Genomic DNA, 18,204 nt, shown 5'->3' with positions numbered 1-18,204 from the left:
TAATGATTTGTTCAGCCAACTTACATGTTTGGCCATACAATTTTTGGCCTTGTGATCTTCGACCAGTTGACTTTCGACTAAACAATTCTTGCCCGTCAAAAAAAATCATTTCAACAAGAAATTCTTTGGATGTCAATAGGGAAAATCTCTAAAGTTTCTTCAGAAAGTTGTATAAAATTTACAACTATTTAAAAAAAAAATCATGGGGAATTTTTCGGAATGTGCTTTAAGGGCATCAGAATTTTCACAAAAAATCCTATTCCTCTTGATCGCATATCGAACAGCTTGTAATTTAGTTAAATATTGACTGAGAATTAATCATTTGATTGCCAAGATTTACTCGACAGGTTAAAATTTCATGATCGTATTACAGGAAAAGAGAAATCTGTGTATGCCGATAACTATGGCCTATAACTGATACTCCGGTCTGCAAACGTATCAGGGCAAAACTATGACTATTCCCATTGATCACAAACGGCAAAGCGAGACATTCTGATTATCAGGAGATTATCCATCGACTAGAAAAAAAAAAGAAAGTTCGTTTAGGGACCTGGGATAACCAGGGTACGATTTTAAGTTAGAGAATCCTCTTTTTCACCGATTTGCGTGAAATTTTAAGTAAAATCGCATTGCACTCTATATTTTTGTGTAATTGGTTGTATATGAAGGGATTTGTTAAGGGGGTTCTGAAATTCTGCTATCGATATACCAAACTTTATATCTGCGTTCAAATGTGAGATAAATGCAACAGAAGACATTTGCAGAACATTGCTGAACATATTGGTTACATCCAGAAGTTCTCGGAAACTTGGTGTCATCTGGGAAGTGGTTACTTTTTAATTGACTCTGGAACTTGAATAACTGGAGACAAAAAAACAGAAAAAATCATTGTAACCTTCCGGACCCTAGAAACCTGTTTTCTCCTGGGAAATTGGCGTGCATTGCATGATTTTGCAAAGACAATTTCAATGAGAAACAATTGCAACAAATATACTGAGTTCAATTTAGAAATGATCCTCCATATACATTTAATACAATTAGTTTCAAATTTTTGTTTGATATTTTACCCACTTTTGTTGATTCCTGAGTTATAAAATCATTTTTTGCGAATTATCAGCTGTCTTTCAACCAATTTAACTGACATTTGGTAAGTAGTGATCTAACCATACGCTACTAATGCAGCCAAAATGGTTGAAAGATAGTCACAACTCGCAATGATTTAACGTCACTGAAATAGAAAAACCAACTGAAATTCTACTGTTATGAAAAAAATCCAAACTTCTCCTCCGAAGGATTTACATTTGAGACACTATGCACCACGATCTTTATCAACATCTCACTATCCTCCTGCTTTCTCTAGGAATATTTGCGGCTTGCATCGCCGTCTGCTGGACGGTAGCACTCGTCAATTAACCACACTTACCCCTGTAGCACCTGTGGCAGCTTCTCAGGTGGTAATACCCGCAGCAGTTGGTTCATCCGTACCGCAGCCTGCTTCCATCAGTCCGCAGTCGGCATCGACGGCCACTGTAGGGACCGTAACCGGCTTCGGTGCAGATTCGCTGCCTGACAGATGCATCGAAGTTCAATGTTCGCCGTTCTGCGATCTTGTGGCATCGGGAGCCGCAGGAATTACTAACATTAGCAATGGCAATGGCGGAGGAGCTAGCTCTACTACTACTACCACTACTAACATCGGCATCGGTGTCGGAACATCATCCTCCCTTGGCATAACTGCACCCTCGTCTCTAGCTATAAGACGCCCCAGTGCTAACATGTTGGTCCCTTAAACTTTCTCTTAAATCTACTCTCTATGAAGCTCTATTCGATTTTGTTTTCCCGTTAACCCCGGTAGAATTCCAAAGTAGTCGCATCCAATCGTGCGAAGTGCCTGCCTTCTAGAGCCACTTTCTGTTCAAGAGAGACCAACCTTAGCATGGCTTCTGATTGTAAATATTTTGCATGTACATATGTGTAACATAGAAATTTGTATAACACTTTCCTGGTATCGATCACCATTTTCTATCATTCTCCTTAAACGTAGTTTACTCTTGACTTAAATACGTTATGAACCGTACTATTGCGTCTTGTACTTGTATGTAGTTGCAACCATTCAACAAATCTGCAATTCTAATGAGATCTTCTATTTGTTTCCGAACGCACGCATATCACCATCTTGCCCCGTGCAGAAATCCCAGTTCTAGTTCTATCCCAATGAGTGAAACGGGTTCGCTGGATCGAATGAAATCGGCAGCGGAACGACGGAAGAAGGGCACCATGGAAAGTGACAGCGGGACGGTGCCGACCGTTTCGGGCCGGGTGGAAGGAACCCGCGTCAACACCGGACTGATCATCGATGAACTGCTGAAGAACACCAAGCTGGACCACCTGGAGGAGTCGGGTAGTAAGTATCTTGGGCATATGTTGCAAACTGTTAAAGTGAACATCATAATGTGTTTGGGATTATCGGGTTCTTTTGTTTTAGAAAGCATGAAATATTCGCTTTTCGTAACATACTGTTGAAAGTCTACAGTATGGGGGTCGTATTTTTTCATGCATTTAAATCGAGGGCAATGGATTTGTATAGAGTTTGCATTTGCTCTGACCACCTGATAGAAAGAATTCATTTTACCTTGTTATGGGTAGGGAAGAGTTTTAGCTTTCACTATAATCATTGGCGTACCTAGCCCCGATGCCTAGGGGATATAGCTAGTGTGACCTAGGGGCTACAGCTAGGGAGAATTTTTCATGAAGGAGGACATTTTACCAAAATCATGACAAAAAGAAGCACATTTTGTTGAAAAGGGAGGATAAGATACCAAATTCATAAATCTGTTATGTTTTGACATATCTTATTTGAACAATTTTAATTAATTTGCAAATTCAAAAATCTTGATGTCTTGGTAGATATTTAAATACAATAGCTTGGACTAACGTGCTAGAGTGAAAAAGTAACAAAAATCCATAACTAGTCTATCTATTAGCGAAAGAGAGCGTCGACAAAGAGAGCCTCTCTTTTGCACATACGACCTATTCTCAAAGCAATCTAGATTTATTCTCGTTTTTCAAGCACATGCTTTTTGTTGTAGTCTACAGTACCGAAGTGTGTTTGTTTACCAGCCGATGATTGCTACAACGACTCAAATTGGAGTGTACTAGCGCTCGGCTTTGTCCCGCACACTCAAAGGACAATATGTGACGGATCGCCGTCAGGTTCCCACCGGTAGGCAGTGGAAATTTTGGCATATTTCATAAATATACTATTTACCTTAAATGAAAAAAAAATGTGGCAATCCTTCAAGGATTCCGATGAGAATCCTTAAGTGATTCCGACGGAAATGTTCCAGGGATTCCGACGAGAATCACCAGAGATTTCAAAGGGAATCCTAGAAGCATACTGAAGGTAACCTCCAGGGATTCTGAAGGCAATTGATTTCAATGATTTGATTTGATTTCAATGAGAATCTTCTAGAGATTACGAATGGAATCCGTATGGAATGGAATGGAATGGAATGTTCTAGAGATTCCGCTGGAAATCTTCCATGAATTCAAACGTGAATGTTTCCGAGATTTCGCAGAAAATGTTCCAGGGATGTAAAAACAAATCGTAGAAGGATTTCGAAGCAATCTGTCGAGGGATCCCAAAGCAAATTGTAGGGAAGGACTTCGAATTAATCCTGCAGGGATTCCGAAAAGAATACTCCAGCAATTCCGAAGGGAATCCTCCAGGGATGTTGAAGCAAATGTTTGAGGGATTCCGAAGCAATTCGTTAAGGGATTCCGAAGTGAATCGTCTAGGGAGTCCGAATTAAATCTTTGAGGCATTCTGAAGCAAACCGTCGATGTAAGTAAGTTTAAAAAAACTCAACGCAGGTTACTTTTTTTCTTCGGATGTATGTGTGTGTGTGTTTTTTTTTCTTGAGCAAGGGTAAACGGAAATCTGCAATCAGACACCTGAGGAGGTAACTCAGGTACTGTGGGGATGGGTATGTCATGTATGTAACTCTTACCCGACCCACTAAAACCAAAACCCTTTCGCCAGTCCGTACCCCCGGCCCGTAATTAAGCAATACATCAGGGGGGGACTATTGAGAACGCTCACGCCTATGCTAACGCACTTGACGTTAATACACACAACATCGACTTCAAGGGTGGTAACCTCACCACCCGTCGATCGCAAGCTATGATAGTAACCTAGCAGTCCGTATCATAATCTCACGTTGGAGACGAGCACCCCGACAACAACCACCGCGCATGAACCGCAATGACCTCTATATCTACATACTGAGGTCCCCGCATGTTGGTTGTCGGGGTGAGCAAAGTGTTCACTGCATCACAGGTGCCCTTACTGCATTCGTTGGTTTTGTTCAAGACGCCACCACCACTACAGTTTCGACCTAATCTGTTGAGATGCTGTGTTCACCGCATTCCATATAACTTCCTCCCGGCACATCCTCTCGACGAGGTTGTCACGGGTTGTATATATACCGCTAACAAGCAGCATTGTGTTGTGGCATTGCGTTCTACCTTGAATCGCGGGCATGCGAACATCACATGCTCTGCCGACTCTACCTCACCTACACATTCAGGACACTCCTCAGAATCTGTAAAACCAAACCTGTGTAGGATTTTTTTAAAGCAAGCATGTTCAGACAACACCTGTGTTAGGTGGAAGTTGAATTGACCATGTTTTCTATCGAACCAGTTGGACACATCCGAAATTAGTCTGTGGGTCCAACGACCTTTGACTGCGGTGCCCCATGCTCTTTGCCATTTGAGCAACGAGGCTGCTCTCTTGACACGTCGCACTTGCACCGAGTCCCTTTCGTTGTAGCACTCCACATCTCCCTCTAGGAGTATGTCAATCGGCATCATCCCAGCTATAACGCACACCGCCTCATATGATAAGGTGCGATATGCGCTCGCGACGCTCGCGAGCCGGTGTACTCTGATCAGTTTCTTTACATTGTACTCGGCCTTTAGTGCTACGGCCCATGCCGGTACGCCATAGCGGATGATAGACAATGCTATGCCAGCTATCAGCCTACGCACTTGACTATGCTCCGCCGATCTGTTGGACATCATTCGTGATAAAGATTTTATCGCCAATGAAGCCCGCTGACATGCATAATCGACGTGGCTCGTAAAATTGAGCTTATCATCGATCATCACGCCCAGATGCTTAAGAGACTCACGGAGTTAACTGTGCAGGTCCCTACTCTTATCCTCGCTTGCTGCAACACATGGCGGTTATGCACCACCCCGACTTCCGTCTTGTGATGTGCAAGGGACAACCGCCTCGAGTTGAGCCATGCCTCCACTCTGCCTGCCGCGTATGAAGCCTTCAGACTGACTTCGTTGAGAGTGTCTCCTGTTACTTCTAGCATTACGTCATCCGCGAAGCCTTCAATTTTCGCACCGGCCGGGAGACTTAACGGGAGCGTAACTCTCCGTCGTACATAATATTCCACAGAACCGGTCCGAGGATCGCTCCCTGTGGAACACCCGCAGACACTACGATCGACTTTTGACCAGCATCCGTGTCGTATATCAGCACCCTGTTCTGAAAATAACTTTTCAGTATCCTGCACAGGTAATCCGGAACTCTCAATCGGTGCAGGGAGTCAGCAATAGCTGTCAAGCTAGCATTTTTTACATCAAGTGTAATCAATGCGCAATACCTAATACCTCGTCTGTTTAAACCTTTCGCTATCTTGGCCGTATCCGTTACCGATCGAATTGCTCCGATGGTAGAACGGCCCTTACGGAAGCCATACTGGTTGCTGGATAAGCCACTAGCACACTCTGTATAAGCAGACAATCTATTCAGGATGATCCTCTCTAGCAAATTGGTCTGTATGCCGAAGGGTCCCCCGGTTGTTTGCCAGGCAATAGCCGGTAATAGCACTAACTTCTGCCGTTTCCATCGATCTGGGAAGTTTCCTTCGTCCATGCATCTCTGGAAGCAGCTCCTGAACATATCTGGATCAGCAAGAATGGCGTGTTTAAGGGCCAAGTTTGGAATACCATCCGGGCCTGGCGCTTTATTGAGCTTAAGTTTTCTTGCGGCTACGATAAGCTCTTCGTTAGTCACTAGCGGTACCACGTCAACTGACTCGTACGGTGTAGTGGGCCAGTCCTATGGTTCTTGTCTCGGAAACAATCCCTCTACTATTCCGGCATCTCTGGGGTTCTCTCAGGAGGTGTGCTGTTGGTCCTAGACATCACTATCCTGTACGCATCTCCCCCATGGGGTGTCATTCGCCATCCTGCACAGCTGTTCAAAGCAGGCTCGCTTGCTACATTTAATCTCGTAGTTCAGAGCTCTGCTCGCTGTCGTGAATACCCCTCGTCTATCGACTCGCTCAGCGTCTGTTCTAGCACGTCGCAACCTTCTCTTAGTTCTAAGACAGGTTCTACGAAGATCTGCGATCGTGTTAGTCCACAAGTACACTGGTTGTCGATTGCCTGGTGGCTGGGTCTTCCTTGGCATCGCTATATCGCAGGCACGTATTAGTACCTCTGTCAATTCGTTACCGCTCAGTCCTGTAGTCCGAATTTCCCAGCACAGCGCTTCCTCTAATAGTTCCTGATTGAACTGTGAGGTGCGCCATCCGGGATCATTTGCACCACCTTGTCATGTCGTACTTTTCCGCGTATACTCGACCATAAAACGTACCTCCTGATGGTCGCTAGAAGTATGACCCTCGTGGACCATCCATCCTGGTTCTTCCGTCCATCCAGCGCTGCAGAAGGTGCCGTCGATACATGAATTACCGCTCGGTTCTCTAAACGTTGGCACTTGACCTTCGTTCAGCAGAACTACGTTCAATGCCGCTAGTGACTCTAGCAGGATATGACCTCTAGCGTTAGTGAACCGGGAATTCCAGTCCACTGCCCACGCATTGAAGTCACCTGCTACAACTACTGGTTTTAGGCTAGTTTTTTTCCTGTTCGGGTGTGCAACTGCGACCAGTTATTAGATCTATTGTAGCGTTACCCTTATCCTTAGTGTATAAGTGCATGTCGAATTACTCCATTACTATTAAGAAGCAATACAGTATCGGTTTCGATACAGTTCTTGTTTTGTTTTCTCAAGAGCATTATGACAAAGTCCCGCTATTTAGACCCTTCACAGAGAGCAATCTTATTGAAGGCGCGCCTCTTATCAATAGGAAATCAATCCTTTCTTGAGAAAACAAAGTAGTAATACTTTTTGGCCATGGATCGAAGCCCTAGAAAAATTTAGATACTTTTGGGAATATACAAATAGGGTAAAGTGCCTAATAGTGGACCCCCAACCAATAGTGGACCCTCCAGCAGTTTTTGCATTATTACAGCACAATGTAAATATTTTGCTATGAAATTCCATCGGGAGAACCTTCCTTACAGTCCTATGATTTGATTACATGCATTGGAAATGCTATGGAAAGTAAAATTAGATGATTTTTTACAATTCTATAAAAAATAAACACAAGAGTGTCCATTAAAGGAATATTTTGGGGGGTCCACAATAGGGAAGGAGAACGTCCCGAAACGAAACATGAAAATCAAATGAAGTGTCGACTATAGGGATGTAATTTCCTATTATGGACCCCCAGGGGGTCTACTATAGGAAGAATTCAGTCGGACTTTGAAATGTTAATTTCAACGAATAACGTCGTGTATTTGAGTGTTTTATGTATGTATCGTGAAGAGGAGATGCAGAACTTGTTATTAGATATCAAGCAGAATTATTATGTTGAAAATTTGTACTCCTCATGACAGGAAGAACAAAATTCCGCTACTAGGGGGTCCACTATTGGGTATTTTACCCTAAATAAAAAAAGGACGATTGGACCAATTTTCAAGAAATATTATCGAACTAAAATGTATTTCCACCAGAATCTCCATGTATGAAGGGCAATTCAGCAATTTAATTTTTTTTTCAAAAATGGAAACTGAACCATTGCGTTCTACTCGACAATCAATGATACAGCTTCTAACAAAATCGAATCTTGTGAATGTGATATAATTTAAACTGGATTTTGGATGAATTAATGCATTACCAATCCATGTTTTATTTAAGGTTATTCTACTTTATATATACATCCCATTCAAATCGTACAGTTGTCCCACGTGAAAAATGTTGAAATCCAAAGTATATTAAGCCATTCAAGGAGCAGAATTGAAACAATTTATGAAATCATGTTTATTCATCAAATATATTCGTTTTACAACCATTCCTACGTTTTAAATTGTCTTCCGCATTGGCCCTTGAACTTTGAATGATGTAATGCCAATAAGAAGAAGAAGAAGAATTCTAGAGAGCATCTGTTTTTTAAACAATTCATGTTGAATAAGTGGAGAATAAATAATTATCATCATTATTTTTCATCATATAAAATGCTTTCCACAAAACCATCACAATCCGAGTTATTCTTCAGCGCTCAGAAGATTTCCATCTAACATGCATTCGACCCTGCTGCGACAGAAAGAGCATGACTGTCAACTACGAAACGAAATGAAAACAGAGAGAATTTTCTCTCTGGCAAAGAGAGCGTGACTCTTGTCAGTTTTGTTTTGTTGAATTTCTCTCTGCATCCCAGTTAGAACGAAAGCTCTCTCGTAATAATTGTTCGTAATAAATTCTTCATGACTCTTTTTAGCGGGTATCTTTTGACAGCGCAAAATGTATGGAATATTACGTAAATGATGACATCATAAAGCGTATTTACCCTGAAACACCAATTATTATGTCATTAATGGCGTAATCTGAATAGGCTATTACACTCGATAACCGACTGTTGTACCAGCAGTTGAGCCGCCACGCAGTGATTCAAGTTTAGCAGTGTTACTTGCATGTCTGGGCCCTTCTAGAGGCCGGTGCAGCCTGGCAGGTGCGATCCTAGTGGTTTCGGCGCCGCACCTACGGCACAGCTTACTACGGTCAGGTCCCTTGCAGTCATAGGATTTATGACCGTGACCAAAGCACCTGTAACAGGCCTGACTGGGTTGGCTTGTGCTCAACGAGCACACCGACCAGCCCACCTTCAGTTTTACCTTATCCAGCACCTTCTTGGCCTCGGCCATAGGTACTTGGAATGAGGCAACCTGCATTCCCGCAAAGCCTTTACGTAACCGAATCGCGGATTCCTGGATCTCGACATTGCACTGATCCCTCAGTGCGTCTACCATGTCTCCTGCTTCGGTTATCTCATCCATGCCCTTGCACTGGATATTCAAAAATGGGCACAGGGCTCTAACTTGAACCCCATAACCAAGGACCTCCTCTGTCAACTTTTTATACCCTTCCGAGCAGCATCCCACTTCAAGACGAGAATCATCTCGCCTTTCCGCGTTCTTCGGATGCAGTTGACATCCCCTCCTAGACTAGAGAGCTTCTCGTTGCCTCTCATAGTCTTTAAGACATCGGCATACCGTTTATCGTCAGCCTTGACGATAATCGCTTTGCCTCTGTTCTTTCGCTTGTCACTGCCATTGGAAGGCGCCCCTTTTTCTCACGGGCTCTACCCTTCTTAGCAGTGACCTGCTCCGCTCCTTTTGTCGCACTCCTTGCGACCTGCGACTGCGGCAGGTCTTCCTCCCGGCGATCCTCTGGTATCATCCTTGGTGGAGGTACCATTTTTCTCTCGGTCTTATTCGCTCGGACCCTCGACTGTCCGAACCGAGGCTTTTTTAGCTACTTAGGAGTTGCTCCGCTGATTGCCATCCGCCTCTGAAGCTTTGAAGTCTGGCTCTCCGCAAGCTGCTTCCCCTCTGTAAGGAAGCGAATCTTCGATTCGGCATCCTTCGAGGTCTTCACCGCCAACTCCTTCTCTTCAGTAAGAAGGCGGATCTTGTGCTCCACTTTCTTACTGGCTTCCTGCAAGGTCTTCCATTCCGACTTCGCCTCCACGACCAGAGCGCAGAGGGTCAGTACGGCCTGTTTCAAGTCCTTACTGTAGTTGACTCGGTTGTCCACGAAGGACATAATTACGTCTGAAACGTCCGTAATTACCTCCATGGTCTGGCCTCCATTGTCCTCACCGAGTTTATGACCTTGGTCATAGTGGGGTCGTCCATTTTAACATCGACCGGCACCTCGTCTGACCCACCACGAGCTTCACCATCGCCTCCCCCCGGTGACCTTTGGGGTGACCGATCAAGGCCACTGCGCCTGGCGAAAGGGTTCTCCTCCCCGCCATTCGCCTCACCTGCCTCCCTCGAAATTCTGGTTTTTGCTGGAACCACTTGCAGCTGCTGTGGTGTAGTCGCCTTCGTGTATGTTGGTGTAGTCGCCTTCGCGATCCCATGGTTATCTATACATACCTTGCGGCATGCAGGGAAGCCGTGCAAGAGTTGACACTTTCGTGTTCAGAGCCAGATCAGCGCTAGTCAGGAAAAAGCATCTGAGCCTACTCCCACTCAGCTACCAGCTGAGCGGCAGAATTGTACCGCGTGCTACAAGGCCCGCCACGATTTTAGGGGACGGAAGACAGCCTGGCCATTACCCCATTCGCCGTTTCAGGTCGGTGTCACGCGGCCTTACTAAGAGAATAGAATAACCAGACTACCAGCCCTCACGTTCACAATATTTCAATATCCAGAGCCAAAGTCCAATAACATGCAACCAGTATACCATAATCAGGGTCTTACTGGGATCAATCCTGATGTGCCAGTGGCACTCCCTGGGCTTGTGCTTTTGAAACGGCACACAGTCGCTTTGATAGAGTCTGGTTACGGACACTTGAGGTTTTTTGGGAGGGATTTAGCAGAGCCCACTGCTAAATCCCACCACGTCCTAAGCAGTTCTCCCTGACTCGCAGACAGCTGAGGAGGGGTCGTCAAGCACTTGGACATAGTCCCTGCTGCCCCCGCTATCGGATGTGTGTGGTGTTGACATTCTGTCACTTGTTGTTTGTTTATTACGTGCGTTGAAAATGGATTGGGGCATCATAAATAGCCGTTTTTGAAGGTCAAAATCATTGCGGCGTACTACAAAACTGAGGTTTTGGGGACGATTGATGCCCCCAGTGGCCCGGTACTAAGACGGAGATGAGGCCTACGTGTTCCAATAGGACGATAACCCTTTATACACGGAAATTGCTATTTTAGCCTAATATGGGGACAATTTCATCAACTTTTTGGACAAAACTTTGCGACCTCCCAGCTTTCCGGATTTGAACCCTTTGAACTTTTTTGTTTGGTCCTTTATTATGTTAAAGCTGTACGAATACAAGGTCAGTTACTTGGACCAGTTCAAGACGTAATTCTCAAAATCTGAAAGGAAATGCCCATGCAGACCGTGCGTGCCGCTTGCAATTGGTTTTAGAAACGTTTGAAGCTCGTGAAGAAGTACAAAATAGAGGTCATTCCAAAAGAAAGGTTACAAACGTTCCTTATAAACAATACTTCCAATGAAATGCATCCGGGAAAAGAAATAATTCAATCTCAATTTTGAACAATTTGTTGAAAGTGTATTCGAACTTATTGAACACCCTGTATATCACTGCTAGCAAACTTTTCAAATCCCCAATGACTATAATCTCTAGCTTACTATAATAGTATTCCCCAGTAATATTCTGGTATTATAATGGTTTCATAGAAGTTTTGGTTAGCAAGTTTTTATGGTCGATCAATTCATACATGTTACTTGGGTTGAGCGTTGCGGAGATTGTATCTATAGTCCAATTTCAAATAACCATTTTTTTTCTTTGCGTTTTAGCCGGCCTAGCCCTGTACATCAGCAGCGACGGAACGACAACCCTGGGCAGCCACGAAGTCCGGATGTCAGCAGGCGGCCTGCGGCAGGTAGTGATGGAAAACCCAAGATAGTAGCAAACCTAAATTGGACGGTTTTCGTCGACCTTCATCGCCGCAGTCACCACCATCCACCAAATGCAATATTAGATGTCAGCGTAAATTCCGCCGTCGCCGCCATTCATAATGCGCGCCTATTAGCTTCCCAGCCAGCGCTGAATTTAGTGAGAGTGATGTTAAGTAGGTAGAGGATAAGGAGACGCGAGTCGTATGGTTTATAAACACCTGAAGTGTGTGAATGGTAACTGCAGCAAATTGTATTCACTGTCACCTGCTATCGGTTCGGTTTTCACCTAGAATATGTAGATAGTAACGTTATTTTGTTTTCTTTTGTTATCAACCATAGGATCCAAAACTTTACATAATCCCTCAAAAGCCAATTTTCATTTCATTTTGAAAAATTGTACACAATCTAAGTTATTTATTCACCTTTGTTATGAACAAAACGAAATAATTTGTTAGACCATCCACAGTGTAAGTCGGTGGCAATTTCAAATGTAAATCAACAACAATTCAAACCGTATCACACCAGATGCAGAAAATATAATTCAGAAAAATACTTTTGGGTATTTAAAAAACGAATGTAAAGTATAATACAATCAAACTTACGCCGGTTGTAAAAATGCTAAAAGTTGTAATTGATATATTAAACCATTTGCATTCATTTTAGTATTTCATTATGAAATGTTCTGAGTTTCAGGAAAAAATGGGACTTTCTAAAGATATGCTGGACTGAAAATGCGTTATTTTTTCTCATAGTTATGATTGCTCAACGCTTTATGTAAAACAAAATACCAATTCATCCATTTAGCAATGATACTGCCTTGCTCGTAATTAGCCAAGACACAAACCTCTATGGGTTGGTACACTATTGCCAACAAAACAAAACTGTATTAAAATTTAATAGAGAATATGCCTTGTAATTCTTTATTTTGTTCCCTGTTAAAAGCAAATTGTTGCAAAGTATTATTTTATAATAGGCAAAAACTGCCGTGAATCGCATATTTGTCCCATATGAATAGGAAACCCAGTAAAGATGGGACAGATATGCGATTCACGGCAGTAAAGTTGTCTAATATTTTTTGAAAAATATTTTTTTAAATTTTTTATTTTAAAATTGATTAAAATTAAAATAGATTGCTCTAAAACAGACACTCCTTTTAAGGTTCATTGTATCAAATGCTATTGCATTGTTCAATTGGGGTTTCTCCAGCCCAAGAGTTTATATCAATCTGATGAATAGGTAAATGACGTGGATCATGAATAATTTGGATCCTAATCAGATATGTACTCCATTATTAGGTTCATGATGCACCTTAATGGCCAAGCTGACTCAAATGCGTGAGTTCGGCGTCATGACCATGGTCCATGATAGAATTGTCTTCAAGTATAATATTACTTTTGTAGTTCGTGAGTTCAACTCGAATTCATGTCATCCTTCCAAGCTGAGCGGTTTAAAACAGCGCCAGGTAAATTTCAAAACCACATCTAAAAATGGTTAAGATCGTATCCTCAGACCCCACAAGCGTACGAATGAGAGTGTTCAACGCATTCAAACTGATAAAAGTTTTTTTTGAATTTTATTTTTCTTACCCGGTGTGACCAACAAGCTGTGAAATTAGACAAGCTAATAGAGCACTCGAATGAGTGAGTCATTCAAAATGTACACATCTGTGAGAAGTTTCGACAGTGCGCAATAATAGCAGTATCTTCTGTTTTTTTTCTGTTTCAGTATGTAGTTTTATTTGTAGTTTTAATCATGTTAGTTATTTGTTTTCCAATTTGCTCCGCTGTAAGCAGTACACGAAGCCAGTTAGTTGAATGGTTCGATTGCGATGAAATTGACTTTTTCGTTGTGTACATAAACTGTAAAGTATTTAAAAAGTTCGTTTTAATGGAAATCAGACAGAACAGTATGAATACAGTGAAATTATTGTTGTGATTTTTAGAAGCAGAGCGCTAGCGTATGAAATGATGATAGAAATGCAAATATATTGATATAATAAATGATAAATTATCACGAGAAAGTGATACCTACCATCTGATGGAGCAGGATAATTGGAAAATGCATGACATTCTTTTATCAAGTCGCGGAAAAATGTTTTAAACAAACAAACGAATAATAATTCAGCATGACTACATAAAACATTTCAAATGTTTCCCAACTGACAAAACAATAGAAAACAAATTCACAATGTATATGACACGTAAAGGCGTGTCATTTCAATCTCCTATCATACATAGTACCAAATTAGTAGAATTCAGAGAAATATGAAGAAATACCTACGCAATAATCAAATCAAATAGGAATGTATAAAGCATGACCCTGTCTGTATCAACACAACAAACTAAATCTAACAATAATTTGCAAAACAATAAATCTGGAAACACGAGGCTCAATTGATGAAAAAAAGAATGCGATCTATTTCATATGTAGAGAAAGTCCTTTTATGGTTAGCTAAATTATGGTTTATTCTATGGTGTAGATAATTATAGCGTTGGTATCATACTGCTGTTCGCGATGAACGACAGTCTAATGGCGATTGAAGGAATATTGAGCAACCATGCGTCTCCTTTCTTGTGTGCCACGTTTTCGTAGTTTTGAAACGCGTGTAGGTCTTCAGTATCAAATGACATGAATAGGGTAAGACGGTATGATATGCTCCTCTAAGGCAATACCCATGATAACTTTTTACTTTTCAACGCAATTTATGCAAACTTTTTGTTATTCGGTAGTCCAAAAAGCCGCAAATGCATTGCCTGTAAGTAGTCATATAAAAATATTACAGAACATGTAATAAAGCTTTTTTGAAAAGTCGTGACAAAATGGATTACGACAAGAACCTTACCACCTTAACCAAAGACATTTCATACCCCCTCATTAGTATTTTATCTTTATCCATAATAAAAAGGTTACAAACCCTTATGTCCTTGACATTAAAAAAACAACATAAGTCCATTCAAACAGATTTGAATTACATTTCGATAGTTTCCATAATTTGAAAACAAATGTTGCTGAGCTCGCCGCGCTTCTGTCCAGTAATTAAGGACATATCGTTCTGCCTACATTGGGGAGTTTTGACCAGTGAACAAGGAATGTAAAGCGACAACATTGCCAATGACAACAACATTGTCAACTCTTGCAAATGTTGGGACAAACTCAACTAGCAATAAGCGTTTGTCCCACACTGCAACAGAATAGAACAATGATCGCCTGCCGCGCCTTTAGAAAAGTAGTCGCTTATCAATGTTTAGACCAGTGGCGTAGCCACGGGGGTGGTTTTGGGCATAACCCCCCCCCCCCCCGAGACAACATTTTTAGAAGAAATTTTTTTTTTTGAAAAAAAAATTGTTCAGAAAACCCCCCCCAGATCAATTTTCTGGCTACGCCACTGGTTTAGACATAAACTTAACCATCTGTTGACATGATTTGTGTTTTACTTCTTTCGTTTTCGCAGTTTAAAAAGTTCACAACAATTACCTCTCCATATTTGTTGCAGATAAAATGGAACGCAACATTGTCTTTATCCTCTGCAGATGAGAACAAAGACTTATCGCTATTCTTTTTTGTTGCTTGTTTTTATTTCATTCTTCAGCGTCAATTACACTCTATGCCATTAAAACTTATTTTCGAAAAACGATACATTTTTGAAGATGGAAGCAATTTCATATCATAATAACAAACCCGACCCGTCGAACTTCGTCTCGGATTTATTCTCTGAATTTGTTTACATTCTCAATCTTCTTGTCTTAAAAAACCTCCATGCACTAAGTTTGGTTCGGTTTGCTCGATTAGTTCTCGAGTTATGCAGAAATTTGAATAGGAGTCCCCCTTTCCAGAAGAGATAGGGGTCTCGAACCGCCATTGAAGCATTTTTGCCTTCATAAACCTCCACACGCTAAATTTGATTCCATTCGCTTGATTAGTTCTCGAGTTGTTTTTGTAGTTAAATATCTTGGCTGTGCACATGCTCAGCACATATTTCGAACTGCACAAATTGATATGAAATTTTCAAGAAAGAATCCACGATTCTCGCAAAAATTTCTGTAACATTTGTATGGGAGTCCCTCTTATAGAGCGAGGAGGGGGCTTAAACCATCTTAGGGAAGATCCATAAAGTACGTCACGCAAAAATCGGCGATTTTCAACCCCCCCTCTCCCCTTTGTCACACTTTTTGTATTAAACCTCTAAAATTTTTGTATGAGTCGTCACGCTGCTCGGAACCCCCCCTCCCCCCTATAAGCGTGACGTACTTTGTGGATGCCCCCTTAAGAACCATTCACGGCCCCAAAAACTCCTGCATACAAATTTTCACGCCGATTGGTTCAGTAGCTTCCGAGTCTGTAAGGGTAAGACAGGCAGAAATTCATTTTCATGAATATAGATTTGTATAGATTAACCACTGAGAAAAGTTAGACCAGAACAAATATAATTTTTTTTCTGCCACCGCACCGGTTTTCATACGGAGGACGCTTCGGACTATGGCGCAATATACCGATTTGAGAGCGTGAATGTCGGTAAACGATTTAGCAATCCTCTTTGTCAACCCGAGTAACGCAAAAGCCTTAGAGGTGATAGTGGCGATATGTTCGTTAAAGTTCACTTTGCTGTCAATGACAACTCCAAGATCCTTGATGGAATTTACACGCTGTAATGCTTGTGAAGCCATTGTATATTCCTGCAACAATGGGGAACGTGATCGGGTAAACGATATAATCCTACTTTTCCCGGCATTTATATTCATGCCGTTAATTTGGCACCATTCTTGCAGCACATCAAGGTTGAACGTGATAGCACAACAGTCTAAATACGAGAGCACAGTTCTGAATATTTTCAAATTGTCGGCGTATAACAACTTTTCGGATTGAATTAGCTCACACAAATCGTTTATGAATAGAACGAAAAGAAGCTGTCCGATGGAATATCAAACCGCAATGATTCACAGTCATGAATTTTCACATAAGCGTAGCGTGTCGTCAGGTAGGATCGCAGCCAAATAGTTATCCAGTCTGGAAGACTCATTTTCCGCAGCTTGGCAACCAACAAATTTTGCGGTACTTTATCAAATGCCTTTGCAAAATCAATGTAAATGGTGTCGACCTGTTGATTTTTGTCCATTTTACTCTTCAAACTGCTCACAAAAGACATCAGATTAGTTGTTGTGGACCTGCATTTCACAAACCCATGCTGGTACACGGAAATAACTGGACTTACGGTTCTATACAAAATATCGTGGGCAAAACACTCAAGCACTTTAGAAAAGCAATTTAGAATCGAAACTCCACGATAGTTTCCAGCGTCGTATAAGGTGCCCGATTTATGAATTGGAGTGATTGATGCTACCTTCCATAACTCTGGAAATATTCCGGTAGAGAAAGAGCGATTGAAGATTATAGATGCTGGCAAAGCAAGTGCTTCAGCGCATTGCTTGATGAATAACGGTGGAATGCCATCCGGGCCAAGACCCTTAGTAGCATCCAAATCTGAAAACCGCCTAAACACGTCTTCCACCGACACTTTAATGAGAGGCATATGTAGATCACATTCCATTATTCTGTCAAGCACCCCATTTGTCACCGATGGTTGACTATTGTTATAAACACCTTTGAAAAATTCAGCCAACAGGTTGACTGATTCTTCGGCAGAGCTGGCGATTGCATTTTGGAATCGCATTTCTCGCGGCACATCGTTAGATTTTCGACGCCTTTTTACGTAAGTCCAGAAACCCACAGGATCATTTTTAGCATTACGTTCCAGACCGACGATATACTCACGAAAGCATTATTTTGCAGATCCGAATGCTCTTGTTCCAACATTTGAAGCGCTAGCATGTTTTCATCACTTCGATGCTTGAAGTAACGCTTCCGCACCACCTTCCGTAACCTGTTCCTGAGGGTGCGGAGATTGCTGTTCCACCACGGCTGAGTGAAGCGAGTTGATCGGCTTTTCTTTCGCGGCACATGCTCCTGAAGAATGCGGTAAATTACATCGTAGAACTTGCAAACAGCATCACCAACAGATCACTCATGAAGTATCGAGTTCCAGTTAACGCTGGCTAGACTTCTACAAGCAGCACTTACATCATACTGTCGGAAGTCAAATTGGAAAATTTCAATGTCGTTGTCACAGTCAGTTAAGGGTAAAAAACCAAACCAAAACCAACCAAAAGGCTTATGGTGTGCGTCAACCTTCAATATTGGCACCGGTGCTTGGAAAACTTCCACACATTGTGGGTAGTTAACAAACGCCAAGTCCAGTAACCGAGAGTTGTGATTGACAATGTACGAAACTTGAAAAAGGCCCGATACAAGCACAGATTCCGTCAGGATGATTTCTGACTCAGAGGAGGCGTTAGAGGAGGCAGTTATGGCCCGATGCCCACGTAGCGTCTTTTCAACGC

The 18,204-nt window shown here is 42.0% G+C and overlaps 1 protein-coding gene across 7 annotated transcripts in view; it reads left to right on the top strand.

Annotated features, from left to right (window-relative positions):
• LOC134212092 (uncharacterized) overlaps positions 1 to 12,361 on the top strand; it is a 272,835-nt gene extending 260,474 nt beyond the window's left edge. For 5 of the 7 annotated variants that reach the window (XM_062689614.1, XM_062689615.1, XM_062689616.1 and 2 more), the window contains 3 exons: positions 1,361 to 1,777; positions 2,190 to 2,404; positions 11,708 to 12,361. In XM_062689614.1, coding sequence (XP_062545598.1) covers positions 1,361 to 1,777; positions 2,190 to 2,404; positions 11,708 to 11,817 — 742 coding nt within the window. In that variant the 3' untranslated portion in view covers positions 11,818 to 12,361. The remainder of the gene's footprint in view (positions 1 to 1,360; positions 1,778 to 2,189; positions 2,405 to 11,707) is intronic. The other 2 variants (XM_062689620.1, XM_062689619.1) reach the window with 1 other exon arrangement.
• The last annotated feature ends 5,843 nt before the right edge of the window (positions 12,362 to 18,204 follow it).

Source organism: Armigeres subalbatus, chromosome 2 (genome assembly GCF_024139115.2).
Source record: "Armigeres subalbatus isolate Guangzhou_Male chromosome 2, GZ_Asu_2, whole genome shotgun sequence".
NCBI lineage: Eukaryota > Metazoa > Arthropoda > Insecta > Diptera > Culicidae > Armigeres > Armigeres subalbatus.
This window is presented reverse-complemented; position numbering and strand designations above follow the sequence as displayed.